The sequence below is a fragment of the Eschrichtius robustus genome, chromosome 10 (assembly GCF_028021215.1).
Source record: "Eschrichtius robustus isolate mEscRob2 chromosome 10, mEscRob2.pri, whole genome shotgun sequence".
In the NCBI taxonomy this organism is placed as follows: Eukaryota; Metazoa; Chordata; class Mammalia; order Artiodactyla; family Eschrichtiidae; genus Eschrichtius; species Eschrichtius robustus.
In genome coordinates this window covers 27,559,468-27,574,480 of record NC_090833.1, presented here as the reverse complement: position 1 = coordinate 27,574,480, position 15,013 = coordinate 27,559,468, and the positions used below count along the sequence as shown (strand labels likewise).

The window sequence follows — 15,013 nt, the reverse complement described above, 5'->3', positions numbered from 1 at the left end:
ACTGAGATGATACTGTGGTTTCTTTAGAGATTTTTACCATTTCACAAATAGTCATATTTACAGGCAGATAATCCTTCCTACATAACTTGAACTGATTTTAGCCCTTGTCAGGTAAAATTGCATTATTATTAATATCCTCCCTCAAGAATATTATATGTTTTTTATTTCTTTTGTTCCTTCTCATTTAGTTTTTATGTTTAGTGACCAAACTTGGGCCTAAATGTGGTGAATTGTAGATTTCCATTCAAATTCCATAGATTCAGGAAAATGAATAACTGGCTTGTAGTTTCCTTGGAGCTGGGCTGTCTGCTCCTGTTAGCAATGTCTAGATTTTACCAGTCAAATTCTTGGTTTTAGGGTTTGTAGGGAAAGACTAAGTTGATTCTAGTCCTTTTGAGCAGTTCTCTCTGCGGGGTAAACCCCCTGGGGTTGGGTTAGACTGATACTAAACGCTGCGGCCCACTGAATCTTCTGGGACCTTCTGGGAGACTCAGAGTAAAATTATCTCTCTCTCTTTTTTTTTTTTTTTTTGGAATTCCTTTATTTTTTTTTAATTTATTTATTTATTTATTTATTTTTGGCTGTGTTGGGTCTTCGTTTCTGTGCAAGGGCTTTCTCTAGTTGCGGCAAGCGGGGGCCACTCTTCATCGCGGTGCGCGGGCCTCTCACTATCGCGGCCTCTCTTGTTGCGGAGCACAAGCTCCAGACGCACAGGCTCAGTAGTTGTGGCTCACGGGCCTAGTTGCTCCGCGGCATGTGGGATCTTCCCAGACCAGGGCTCGAACCCGTGTCCCCTGCATTGGCAGGCAGATTCTCAACCACTGAGCCACCAGGGAAGCCCTAAAATTATCTCTTAAGAAACTATGGGTCACAGGTTTTCTAGGGTTATTCCATACCACTGGAGTGGCCACTAATGACAACAGGAGCTCCAGAGAAAAGTCAGATTTTTAAAATGCTGTGTTAAACAGTTGTTTACTAATTTTTTGACTTGTTGCAGCCCTTTTTGACTAACCAGTAGAAATAAGTATATGAGCAACGAACTGGAGGGAAAGGGAGAGAGATGGAGATTTAATAGTTGAGGCCTACCAAAACTTCATATCCTGCCATTTGTGGTGCTTGGTGTGGAAAATAGTGAACATTGTTAATATCTGTCTCTCCAATTGTATGTAACTCTATTTCTTCTGTTATTGGAATTGTCAAAAGTGATGAATAATATTTCTTATGACCAGAATTTTTAAAGTACATTATCCCTTACTTCCTTGTAAAGATACATGATGTGATATTAATCACCAGTTACTTTCTAGCCTCAAATGTTAGTGTCTATGATATAATTTTACAGTGCCTAGAAAGCAGCCACCAACACAAACTAAACACATGAAACATATCTGTGTCTGTGTTCTGATTTTTTTGGTACTTTGTTTTCACACTTTTAACGATATGGAAACTAATATCTGGCCATATTACAGGGCTTATATGAGAGACAGGACTAAAATTTGAGACCTCACTTTTGAGGCCAGTCTTTTATTTGCTTTTAAACTGCATGGTATTATCCCTCTTACCTTAGAGAGCCTCTATGATTTAGTTGAGGCCTCATAAAAGGACAGTGTCCAAAAAAGAAGAGATAAAAGGTTGCACCCCTGGGACTGGAACCCATGCTTTTCTGTTTGGGTGCTGTGGTATTTGATAAATCTGGTCTCAAGCGGCTTGGGGGTGATACCTGTTTTTGCCACCCTTGACTCTACTCATCTCTCCATCATCAAACACAGGGAATAGCTTTAGGATTTGTTTCTTCCCTTAGGATTTTAACAGGCAACTGAGAGTGATGGCACCTTAGAGTTATATCCAATTTTTCTTTCTCTCAAAAATGCAGATGCCCTCACATGTATTAACTAATAACTAATATAGAGGTTAACCCTGTTTTCTTAAGGCAGTTCATTCTTGGTAATACAGGGTCTCAGTTTTGCTTAATCCTAACTTTTTAGTAACCCACCTGTTGAGGAATTCTGTTTCCGTTTTTACTGAAAAGCTGTATTATTTCGTCTTTCAGTAAGCTCTTATCTGTTTACATGCAGATTTTGAAAGCTATTAACTTTTTTGCATATAGTATGACACTTTCTAAAAGTGGTTATGGTCAGTAGATTTGTATTTAGAATATTTAAAATACACTGAGCAATGGGTCAGATGCATAGGTAAAATTAAAGTGCTCTTTTCGAAACAGTAGAGTATGAAAGGATTCTTGATTCACTAGGTAAGCACTAGTTCTCTATATGAATATTTTGTTGTTTGATGATGTATATTTCACGGACACACTGAAACCTTAGCTAAATCACGTATTATCCTTAAGTGAAATGGGGTATTGTAAAGGAATATTTCTTCAGTGAGTACTTACCAGAAATTTCAACTTTTGGAGGGAAGTATAACTAATAAGCAGATTTGTTGGTAACTATGTAGTAGATAATACCTTGCTTAAGACCCAGTTTCTAGGAATTGCATATTAAATAGGGGGAAATGTGCATTACTCAGCTGTGAATCAATACATTTCAACGATTAACCCTCAGTCGGTATCCAAAGGGAGAAGGTAATACTGTGTTACACTGATTTCCTAAATTAGCAGTTCTGAGTAAGTCTTGTGAATAGTACAGATAGTTCCCCCGATACCAAATAATTTGAAAAGCATAGTTTTGGTTTGGATTTTTAAAATTTGATTTCATTTAAGTAGCCCCTCTCCCCAGTCTGTTCTTTGCCATGTATATCATCTTTAGCTCTATCAGATGGGTTAGTTCCCTTGCTTCTACCATCATGGCCTGTTTCTCTGTGGTTGCCTTATTTTGAAACTACTAAGAGTTTAAATATGAAATTATTAAGTGTTAGAGCATAAGAGAAAAATGTGTGTGTGCCAGGCTCTATAATTTTTTACACCACATCACTTTCTCCTCATCCTTAATTCTACCAGCTCCTCTTCCTATTTAGTCATAACAATCAGCTGATGCTCTAATAACAGGAAATTGAGTTTATTGATTCCAGCAGAAGGAATAGCAGAAAGACCAGTGGCCATGAAAGTACATTGTATTTGGTTGGAGTACAGGATAGATATATAGAGGAGAATAATGGGAAATACAGTAGGAATTAGTAGATTACGGCTTTATCGTTGTAGACTTTAAATTTTAGGATTAGGAATTGGAACTTTATTCTCTATATACAGTGTTAAATCCATTGAGTAGGAAAACAATGTGATGATGGTTGTGCTTCAGAAACTAGAGATATGCTACATTTAAAAAAATTGAAATATTGTTTTGGTTAGCACTTAACTTCAGTTTGGATAACTCATCCTCCCATTTGAACCTGAGAGTTGAAGATACCTGTGTAGAGTGGGATCCTACTGGAGGAAAAGGTCAAGAAAGTAAAATTAAAGGAAAAGAGAACAAGGGCAGGTAAGCTAGTTTATTAAATCTATTATCTGAATAAAATGCTTGTAAATTGATTCTTACTTGACAATAACTTAAAATGAAATTCTTGGGAAGGGTAAGCTGGGGCGAAGTGAGAGAGTGGCATGGACATATATACACTACCAAATGTAAAACAGATAGCTAGTGGGAAGCAGCCACATAGCACAGGGAGATCAGCTCGGTGCTTTGTGACCACCTAGAGGGGTGGGATAGGGAGGGTGGGAGGGAGATGCAAGAGGGAGGAGATATGGGGATATATGTATATGTATAGCTGATTCACTTTGTTATACAGCAGCAACTAACACACCACTGTAAAGCAATTATACTCCAATAAAGATGTTAAAAAAAAAGAGAAATTCTTATTAGTAACACCAAAGTGAAGAATATAATATTATCAGTACTTGAATTTGTCATTAACATTTTTCATTACTTTTTTTTAGTTTCTTTCCTAATCCTCTTCTTACTTACACCTTTTATTTCAGTATTCCATTTCTTTAAAGTTATATCTACAGCAGTTTGAACTGCTTAGAGAGAAATTCCTAGCAATAGTTCCTGAATTTTAGACTTATAGATCACCTGTCTTACCCGAAGGTCTGCAGTGAATGACAACTATTACCATGTACAGTCCCAGTGTCTGGCCCCTGATCAGCAGCCTTATGAACAAAGAGGCAGGCTTGGGACCTTTTGTTATTGTAGGACTTATTTAGATAGTCTCAAAGTATGGGGGCCTCTTTAAACAGAGATAAATTTTGCTCAAACTAAAATAAGGTAATCACTGTGAGTTAAACAGTGAATCAAAAGAAATTCCTCAGCAGGCTTTTGATCTAATTTTATTATAAACTGTTAAATTTAAGTTGTAAAGCAGTCTCTTAACAGTTGCCTATTTTTATCTGACAGTGCCCATGTTACTTCACTGAAGAGACATACAAGGTGATGATCTATGTCTGTATAGTTCTAGGACTTAGTATATCTAGCTTGGCTGAATAACTTAACGTTTTTCTTTAACCAATAAGCAGAAGCCATTGCAGCAGCCTTCATAAGCTAAAATATTGGTCTGTGTAGACTGTCTGTATTGGTGGCTTATGTTTTGAATTTACAGCATTATAATGTGCTGTATATTATTTGGATTATGTTGTATACAATAACAAAACAATAAGCTTTGCTTTAAAGTCTTTCTTGAATTATTTTCCTTTATCTGATTTTTTTCTGCATTTACTTATACTTGGCACCTTTCTTGTTGTCCTGTATTCAATATATCTAACATTACAGCTTTGCATTTATATATATTTGACATGAGGCAGGTTTGAAGTGTCCTATGTTTTATAATAATCATGCAGTTTCAGAAGCATCAAGGATAAAAAATAAAGGTCTTTACTGAAGTTATTAGGACGGTGCCAGAAAGATGAATCACTTCAAATTGCACAAGTAATAATGTGCTAATCTGAAGATACTTCATATCTTTCCCAGAAACAGAATGTGTTCTGTTTTCAAAATTATCTTTTCTTTTTTCTAGTTTATTTGCTTATTATTGGTGAAAATGGTTTCATAGTTCGTGTATTATAAATTGTAAAGTGCTGCTGGATTTAATAGGATCAGTGAAGTTTCATTTGGTCATTTGGAGATTTTTAGACTACTTATATGTAGAATTTCATCATGTTATTTCTCTTTCTCTCTTCCCTCCTTTTAAGAGTAATTTTATTATGTAGGCTACTTCTGGAATGTTATATACATTTATTCTTTCCGTAAATATTTGTTCCCTGCAGGATGTCAGCTGGATGTTTTGGAGTTTATAGGGATAAACACTGTCCCTGCCTTCAAGGAATTTGCCCTGACTTACGTAGATGAGATATATCTCTCTATATAAATAACAATAATACCAGATAGAGATTATGTGTAATAGTATGTGTGAATCACGGAGTTTAGAGGAAGAAAGATTTCCTGAGCTGCCACATGTTGAAGTGGTCAGTTAGGACAATAAGCCAAACCGAAAGTAACAATCAAGACTTCATGCACTTACTGTGATAGTATAAGCAAGAGGCCACAAAGGAAAGGGTGTTAGCTCCCCCAGGGTTCCACTTTTCACAGCAGAATGGCTCAGGGTGAGGGTTAGGTAAATGAGAGCAGATGGCAGATGGGTGAATGTCTGAGGATCATCTCACTGGCCAGGAAGGCCCAAGCAAAAGGCTTCTCCTATTGTTTTATGGACTTGAGGCCAAGGAAATGAGAGAGGGGGAAAGGTTAGGAGTAGAAAAGTATTGAGACAGAGTGGAGAAAAGTGTCTTCAGACTGCTTCCTGACCCCTGCCCTCTTTAAGGAGGTCTCTGAAGAGGCAGCTGGAAAGGGTCTCAGCTGGGGGCCCCCTGCTGTAAGGGGGCCTCTGAATACAGGTGCCCAATCTAGGAATGCAGACATGCATATGAGCATGGGGTTGCAGGGGGTATTGCAACTGCTTCTAGGAACTGCAGTGAACTAGCTCTGCACCAAGTCTGGGGTAGAGAAGGCAAGCATTTATAATTGCTTCTTGTTGGGCCTGAAAGATCATACTAGGATTTTGGCCTGGAGCTGGACTCTTCAGAAAAGTTTTTTAGCCTGGTGGGATCTGGGAAACCTTCATTAGTGAAATGGTATTTAGATTGGTTCTCAAACAAGTGGAAGAATGTGTAGCGTTCGGACTTGCAGTGAGAGAAGGAGCAAGGAGAGGAAAAGGCGCTGAAGCAGATTGCCTGAGTTTAAGGAACACTTGAGTGACTATATTTAGCTGGATAGTGCTCTCCAGAGGTGAGAAGGCTGGAAAAGCAGAGTGGGCCCAAATCAAGAAGAACCTGAAAAGCCAAGCTAAGTCGTTTGTAGGCAGTAAGAAAGTGCTTGAAGATTTTAAAGTAGGACAATCAGTTAGGTTTATCTCGTAACAGTGAACAAATGAATTGGGTAGCAGAGAGATCATCTGGGAAGCTGGTAAAACAATCCAGAGTAGAGGTAACAAAGAGCCTTAATTCAGATAGTTGAGTGACTGAGGTGTCGTTAGAGGATGGGATCATGTTTGCTTTAAGACAGGGGGTCCCCAAGCCCCGGGCCTGGCCGTGACCTATAACGGTCGTCCTGGGAGGGGGGGCGCACAGCAGGAGGTGAGCGGCAGGTGAACAAGCGAAGCTTCATCTGCAGCTCCCCATCGCTCCCCGTTGCTCGCCTTACCACCTGAACCATCCCTCCCCCGGTCCATGGAAAAATTGTCTTCCAAGAAACAGGTCCCTGATGCCAAAAAGGTTGGGGACCGCCGCTTTAAGACAATAACAGCTGTTGTACTTCTTGCAAAAAGGTACTTAAGGTTGGAAGTCTAGAATGCTGCAAAGGAAGACATCTCCTTATTTAATTTTTCTCTGAAATTTAAGCTGCCATTCTTAGTAGTTAACATCTGTTTTTCTTTTTGCCATGCTTTCCCTTTATTTCTTTACTACTGGTAAGTTATACATTTTTTTTGTTTTATGAATGCAGTGATTTGATATAATTGAAATGTTATTTTTTTAAACATGTTTGGGATCTGATCTATTTTGAGTTTTGGGGAGTTAGTGAGAGGCCTTAATACTGTCCAGTTTACCATATCATATAATTTGATAAAGGGAGGTCAGGTTGCATCTTGTCCATTTTAGTAGAAGAAGTGCTTTATAATACTTGATATTATCCTGTGCCTGGATTTGGGTAATTGCTATTTTTCTTTTTAAGAAGAAAAGATACAGAACAAAAATATTGGGTTGGCCAAAAATTTCTTTCAGTATTTAAGTAAAAATAAAATACCTATTTTTCATTTTCGCCCGGAACTTTATTGAACAACGTATTCACCATTTTGTTCCGCTACCTTCTGCCATTTTTCAGGCAATGTCATAATTCCATCTTCCCAAAACTTTTTATCTTTCTGAGCAAAGAACTGTTCCAGGTGCCTTTTACAGTCTTCCAGGGAATTGACATTTTTTCCATTAAGAGAATTTTGTAAAGACCGAAATAAATGGAAATCCAAAGGTGCAATGTCTGGTGAATACGGCGGATGAATCAGAACTTCCCAGCCAAACTGTAACAGTTTTTGCCTGGTCATCAATGAAACATGAGGTCTTGCGTTATCCTCATGGAAGATTATGCATTTTCTGTTGACTAATTCCAGACGCTTTTCATCGAGTGCTGCTTTCAGTTGGTCTAACTGGGAGCAGTACTTGTTGGAATTAATTGTTTGGTTTTCTGGAAGGAGCTCATCATAGAGAGCTCCCTTCCAATCCCACCATATACACAACATCACCCTCTTTGGATGAAGACTGGCCTGTGGTGTGGTTGGTGGTGGTTCATTTCACTTGCCCCACAATCTTTTCCGTTCCACATTATTGAACAGTATCCACTTTTCATCGCCCGTCACAATTTGTTTTAAAAACGAAACGTTATCATTACGTTTCAGTAGAGAATCACACGCAGAAATATGGTCAAGAAGGTTTTTTTCACTTAACTTACGTGGAACCCAAACATCAAAGCGATTAACATAACTGAGCTCATGCAAATGATTTTCAGTGCTTGATTTGGATATTTTGAGTATGTCATCTACCTCCCATGTTGTTGATTGTTCTCAGTTAATGTCTCGATTTGATTGCTATCAACTTCAACTGGCCTACCCAACCGTGGCACATTATCCAGTGAGAAATCTCCAGCATGAAACTTTGCAAACCACTTTTGACACGTTTGATCAGTCACAGCACCTTCGCCATACACTGCACAAATCTTTTTTTGCGTTTTTATCTTTCTTGAAATAATAAAGCATAATATGCTGAAAATGTTGCTTTTTTTCTTCCATCTTCAATATTAAAATGACTACACAAAAATTCACCGATTTTGATAAGTTTTTTTTTTAAATGCACACTGATATGATAGCTGTCACAATACAGGCTAACAAAACTGTTTCGAATGAAGTTAAAGACAACTAAGCGCTTAGTAGAGCCATCTTATGGAAAAAAGCTGCACGAACCTTTTGGCCAACCCAATACCTACTGCTTATAAAAAAGGTTATTTAGTTTTGATTATAATAAGCCTTAAAAAGAAAAATAGCAATTACCCAAATCCATGCACAGGATAATAACAAGTATTATAAAGTATTTCTCCTACCAAAATAAGACTTGCTTTTCATTTAAATTTAACTGCAAGAAATGTAAGCTATAATCCATTATCTTTCTTGAGTTCTTTTTTTTCCCTTGAGTTCTTTTTTTCCCTTTTTGTATTGTCTCCTATTTCAACTGTATGTTCTTTGTACAAGCCTTGCTCAGTCTGCATGGTATTAGTGTTTTTAGCATGCTTTATGTTGATGACTTCTTACATTTAAGTGTTATAATTGACAAATCTGTTTAATAATAAATAATTCAGATAAAATTAAACGTTGCTATTTGTGCAGTGTGATTAGAAATCTTTAGAAAGGTTCATTTCTTGATTTGTAATTTTAGTTTGTGAAACACGTGCAACACAGAATATTTGTTTTTCTTTTTGTTCCTGTTTATCTAGAAGTGGTACACCATCCCCTAAACGGACATCCACAGGCTCCAGGCCACCAGCAGTAAGAGGCAGCAGAGATCGTTTTACTGGGGAATCATATACAGTGCTGGGTAGGATAAACATAGTAGTTGTTCATTATCTCAGATTAAAGGCATCATAGGCACATTGGTGGACTTTCCACTCAGCGGTGGAGTGGCTGCCTATGTATTGAATGAATCGTTGCCAAAGTTTCTCCCTCTTGAAGCTTAATTACTTTGGTGGGTTTTCAAATTGTCTTTTTATTGATATGTTTTAAATTCTGCTTCAGTTTACATAGTGCTCCACATTTATAACTCTTGAGGGGATAGTAAGGAAGAAAAGTTCTGAAGCCTTTTATATTCAGAAAAGTTAGCAGTAAATGTACAAGTCATTATAGCAGATACTCTGCATTTAGTGTCTGTGTGTTAGCATGATTTTTCTCCTGAATCAGATTTTTTATGCCATTTTGTGGGGCAAGATATAGGTAAAACTCTGTGACTCATAAGGAAGAAGTAAGAGTCAAATTTACCTTCTGATCTTTTGTAGGAGACACTGCTATTGAAAGTGGACAACATTATTGGGAGGTCAAGGCCCAGAAGGATTGTAAATCCTACAGTGTGGGAGTAGCATACAAGACTTTGGGGAAATTTGACCAATTAGGAAAGACAAACACTAGTTGGTGTATCCATGTCAACAACTGGCTACAAAACACATTTGCAGCAAAGCATAATAATAAAGTCAAAGCCTTGGATGTTACTGTTCCTGAAAGAATAGGTGTATTTTGTGATTTTGATGGGGGTAAGTTTACTGATTTTCTCCTAAGTTATTTCATCATCGTTGCTTGTATTTCAGTACTTTTCATTAGTAATCATCTCTACAGAATTTCCGTAAGTATTGTGGTAAGGGTATTTTGACCTTCTAGGATTTGATCACAAACATAATTTCAGCCCTGTAATTGACTGAAAGGGCACGTGATGTCTGCTTGCAGGCCTGCAAAAGCACTCATCTATAATATACTAAGTAAGTCTGAAAAAAAGATTTTGCCAATTTTAGTCTTGAGCCTTAAAATTTCTTATGCCCGTTTTAATTCCTCCTTTACCTTGTTTTATTACTTGTTAAGAGTGGTAGAGTCAGATTTTTTGAGTTGGAATAGACCTTAGAAATTACCCAATCCACTTGCCACATAGTGTAAAATCCTTATTACATTATATCTGCAAGTAGTTGCCACTCCTATGCTTGAACTTTTCTATGTGAAGCTAATTGTCTTAGAAGGCAGCCTGTTTCGCTATAGGATAACACTTGGTTAGAAGGTTTTTCTTAAATCAACTCACTTTGTCTTCTCAGTAACTTCTGAGACTGTTGCTCTTAAATTTTGTCATCTGAAGAAACACAGAATTATGTTCCCTAATTCATACTTACATTACAGTAAGTCCCCTACATATGAACCTTCAAGTTGTGAGCTCTCAAAGATGTGAATGTGCGTTCGCATGTCCAATCATGTAAGTTAGTTCAAGTGTCTAGCGTACATTGTCACGTGTATACGTCCTCTACAAGTGGTTGTGCTTTTGTGTACTCTACTGTACAGTACTGTATAGGGTACAGTAGTAGAGTATCTTTATTTCAAGCCCAGGATGTCAGGAAGCAAGCCTAAAAGCAGCGGTGATGTAGCTGGTACTACTAAGAAGAGCCAAGTGATAAGGATGGAAACAAAAGTGAAAATAATTGAGAGAGTGGAGCAAGGTGAAAAGATGGTAGACATCGCTCATTCTTATAACACGAATCGTTCAACCATCAGCACAATTCTAAAGAACAAGGACAAGATCGGACATGTGAAGTCTGCTGTGCCGAAGATGTCGACAACGATATCGAAGAAGCGTGGAAAAGTGATGGAGGAGACGGAGAAACTTCTCAGTGTGCGGATGCAGGACCAGCCTCAGCGTCGAGTCCCGCTCAGCTTAATGCTGATTCAAGAAAAAGCTAAAAGCCTTTATGAAGACTTGAAGAAGAAACATGGCAAAGAATCAGAGGGCACACCTTTTAATGCCAGCCATGGCTGGTTTCATTGGTTCAAGGCTAGCGCCAACCTTCACAACATAGAAGTAAGTGGCGAGGCAGCGAGTGCAGATATGGTAGCTGCTCGGGAATTTTCTGAAACGCTTCGAGAAATTGTTGATGAAGGCGTGTATTTACCCAAGCAGGTTTTTAATGTGGATGAGACAGGACTGGACTGGAAGAGGATGCCAGACTGAAGTTACATCAGTAAGGAGGAAAAGGTGATGTCAGGCTGTAAAGCAGCAAAGAATAGGCTAACTCTGTTGTTTGGAGGCAATGCTTCCAGCGATATGAAGCTGAAGCCTCTCTTAGTTTTATCATTGAGAGAACCCAAGAACCCTTAAACACATAGCCAAGGGCTCTCTTCCTGTTTTGTGGAAGAGTAACCCCGAAGCCTGAGTTACACAGACCATTTTCCAGGACTGGGTTTCCCACCACTTTATCCCGGAGGCAGAGAAATATTGCTTGGCGAAGGACATCCCATTCAACATTCTTTTGCTGCTTGACAGTGCGCTGGGCCACCCCCTATTCATGGACAACTTTCATCCCAACCTCAAAGTAGTGCATCTGCCACCAAATACTATGTTGTTCATCCAACCTATGGACCAGAGAGTTATACCAACTTTCAAGAAATATTATTTACATCACACTTTTCATCAGGCAGTAAAGGCGAGTGACGGATCAGGAACAACCTTGCAGCAATTTTGGAAGGACTGTAACATCTACAAGGTCATAAAAAATACGGACTTTGTTTGGCCGTCACCATGAATGAGGTTTGGAAGAACCTTTGCCCACAGTGTGTTCACGATTTTCATGGATTTGAGAAGGTGGATGAGGAGTCCAAAGAGGTCTTCAGCAACTTAGTGACCCTCAGTGAGTAGCTGGAGCTAGATCTGCAAGAGGACGACTTCATTGAATTCCTTGCTGTGCAACACGAGGAGCTTACTAATGAAGACCTGATGGAATTGGAGGCCCAGAGAAAGGATGAAGAGACAAGAGGAAGAAGAAGTAACTGAAGAACTGAAGAGATTCATGACGCAGGAAGTGGCAAGGGGATTTTCTTTATTCGAGGAGGCACTGTTAGTTTTTGAGGCACAGGACCGGAATGTAGAACGGTATACAAAGGTTGCAGCAGCCATTCAGAATGCAATCCAGTGCTACCGTGTCATCTATAACGAGAAAAAAAGAGCTACTACCCAGACATCACTGGATTGTTTTTTCAAGAGGGTAGATAGAATTGAATCCAGCAAGGAACCAGGACCTGTGCCATCAGCGTCAGGCCTGAGTGAAATTGCAGCTTGCCCTCCATCTCCTATTGCTGATGATCCTTCAGCTCTGCCATCTCCCACCTCCTCTCCCTCTTCCAGTCAGTAACTCTTCTTGCCTGTTCACTTGATGCCACCCCCTGTATGCCAGCTGTTGTACTGTACAACTGTACTTTTCAAGGTACTGTACTGTAAGATTTAAAATGTTTTCTTTATTTTTGTGTTTGTTTTTTTATGTATTATTTGTGTGAAAAGTATTATAAACCTGTTACAGTACAGTATTATATAGCCAATTGTGTTAGTTTGGTACCTAGGCTAATTTTGTTGGACTTAGGAACAAATTGGACTTATGAATGCACTCTCACTCAGAATGGAACTCATTTGTATGTAGGGGACTTACTGTATAATCCTTATTTGTTTAAAAACTACTAACACTGCTTCTCTTGCCCTGTTTTTCCAGACTGTACATTCCCTATACCATTAGCTGTTCCCTTTATAATTTAATTTTTCCAAACCCTTATTATCTCCTATGGTTGTATGCTATGTCTATATATATTTTAAAGATTGGTTCTCAAAGTAGAACACACAACTTCTGACCATCACAGGTTAGTGATTTGGCAGCATAATTTCTAGTAATATGACTTAACAGCACTGTAGCTCAATATTGAGCTTGTAGCCACCTAATCTACTAGATCTTTTTCCATGGAGTTCTGTCAGATTATCTTTTTTCTCTGATATTGTCAGTATAGGGGTGTTTTTTTGTTGTTTATAACTCAAATGGAGAATATTATATTTGTCCTTAAGTTTCATCTTAATAGATTTGGCCAATCTTTCCCTCCTGTTAAGGTCATCTAAAAATTAACTTGGTGGGTTTTTTTTTTGCAAAATGTCCTTAAGCTTTTTGAGTTAGGTATTTGATAAGTATCTTCTCTACTGTCATCTAAATATTTATAAAACTTTTGAAGATGAGGTACTGTTGAACTAGGGAACAAAAGTAATTCCCTAAATGCTTCTCTCCAAGTTGACACTTAAAGCTAATAAAACCAAATTTTACCGTTTTAGTTAACATTGTGTCCAGATGATTCCACGAGGCATCAGCCTGGTTACTCAAACAAAAAAGTAAACAAACTGATTTGGGTTTGATTTATTTTTAGTGATAGTGATGACATGTCAGTTTTGCTGCATCTTTTTTATTTATTCCTTTTGAATCAGATAAATATTTTCCTCAGGATAACTAGTAAATTTATTGGCATACATTTTTTTTTTTCTTTTTCAACTACCAAGATAGCGTTTGCTTATCTTCTCTTTTCCCATACTTGGTGGTTCCTTAAAGATAGTAGTAAGAAGTATAATTGTTAACCTAGAGCATAGGGTATAGGAAGAAATTGTAATGTAGGATGGGATCAGATTCTGAGGGCCTTGAAAAATAATAATAGGCTAGTCTTTTTTTAGTAGTTGCGGGGGGGGGCTTCTGTTCATTTTAGAAAACTGAGGTCATATGATTGTAATATAGTTTTAGAAATATTAGAGAGTAAATGGTTAAATGTGGAAGAGACTGCAAACATTGATAGGGGAAGACTTCAAGGAGGTGGTCTTTAAGCAATATAGACAGGACCATGTCTGTTTTGTTAAGTATTATGTCCTTATTGCTTGGCAAGTGCTTCACATAGTGAGCCCTTAATAAGTATTTGTTGAGTGATTAGTGGTAAGAGGGGTCTGAGCAGTGAGGAATCAAGAAGAATGAATTTGATGGTGTGAAAGTAGAATTCATAGGACTTGATAACTAAATATGGATTGGAGGGAGAGACAAAGAAGAACTGAAGGTGACTGAGGTTCCATCCAGTGTGATCAAGAGGGTGATAGTATCATCAACAGGATAGGGAGCGTAGAGTCCTGGGGAAAGATGAGATGCCAGCAGGACAGCCATGTGGCATTATTTAGTTGAAGCTAAATATTCGAGATGGCATCACAGAATGGCCACTTAATATTGCACAGAACAGTTAAGCGTTATTGCTCTGCTGTGCGCTAACTCTGTGACTATGTATAGGTTGCTTGATATTTTGAGGTAATGTGTATAAATCACCCAGTTCTTTAATAGTAGGCATAGATGTTAGTTTCTTTTCTCTTCTTCTCTGTTTAGTGGCAGCAGTGGGAGCATTGTAGAGAGAAAGAGCCTGGACAAGCATCTACGTTTATTTTTTTTTAATTAACATATGACTATTTTGATAGCATCACTGAGAGTTCCCACTAATAGAAATAGTTGTCCATATTACATGTTGGGTATGGATTTAAGCTCCTTTTGCATATTGTTCTCACTTAATCCTTATAACTATTCTAAAAGGTCAGAATTATTAATCTCATGTAACAAATGAGGAAACTGAGGCTCAGAGAGGTTAAGTGAGTAGCATCTAGAAAGATGGGTTTGAAAGAGCAATGAGGTGATCTTTTTCCTCCCTGGGAGTCTACCCACTGTTGATGCCCCTGTTTCTGGCTTTAAGCATCTACATTTAGAACAGGAGAAAAAGAGACAGAAGATATCCTCAGGATTAGGAAACAAACCAAGAGAATAGTCATGAGAGAAGAGTTTGAAGAAGTGATAACAGTTGTGAGGATGCCATCAGGTTGGACAGTTAGGTGGTCAGAAAGAGTGATTTAGTTGCATGATCATTGTTGAAAGACGGACTGTGAGGAGATTTTAAAAATTAACAAAGCTGA

General features: G+C 38.2%; 1 protein-coding gene across 3 annotated transcripts in view; it reads left to right on the top strand.

Annotated features, from left to right (window-relative positions):
- Positions 1–15,013, top strand: part of FSD1L (fibronectin type III and SPRY domain containing 1 like) — a 64,798-nt gene that overhangs the window by 43,818 nt on the left and 5,967 nt on the right. For 2 of the 3 annotated variants that reach the window (XM_068552435.1, XM_068552433.1), the window contains 4 exons: positions 3,302–3,431; positions 4,344–4,376; positions 8,973–9,073; positions 9,528–9,779. In XM_068552435.1, coding sequence (XP_068408536.1) covers positions 3,302–3,431; positions 4,344–4,376; positions 8,973–9,073; positions 9,528–9,779 — 516 coding nt within the window. The remainder of the gene's footprint in view (positions 1–3,301; positions 3,432–4,343; positions 4,377–8,972; positions 9,074–9,527; positions 9,780–15,013) is intronic. The other variant, XM_068552434.1, reaches the window with a different exon arrangement.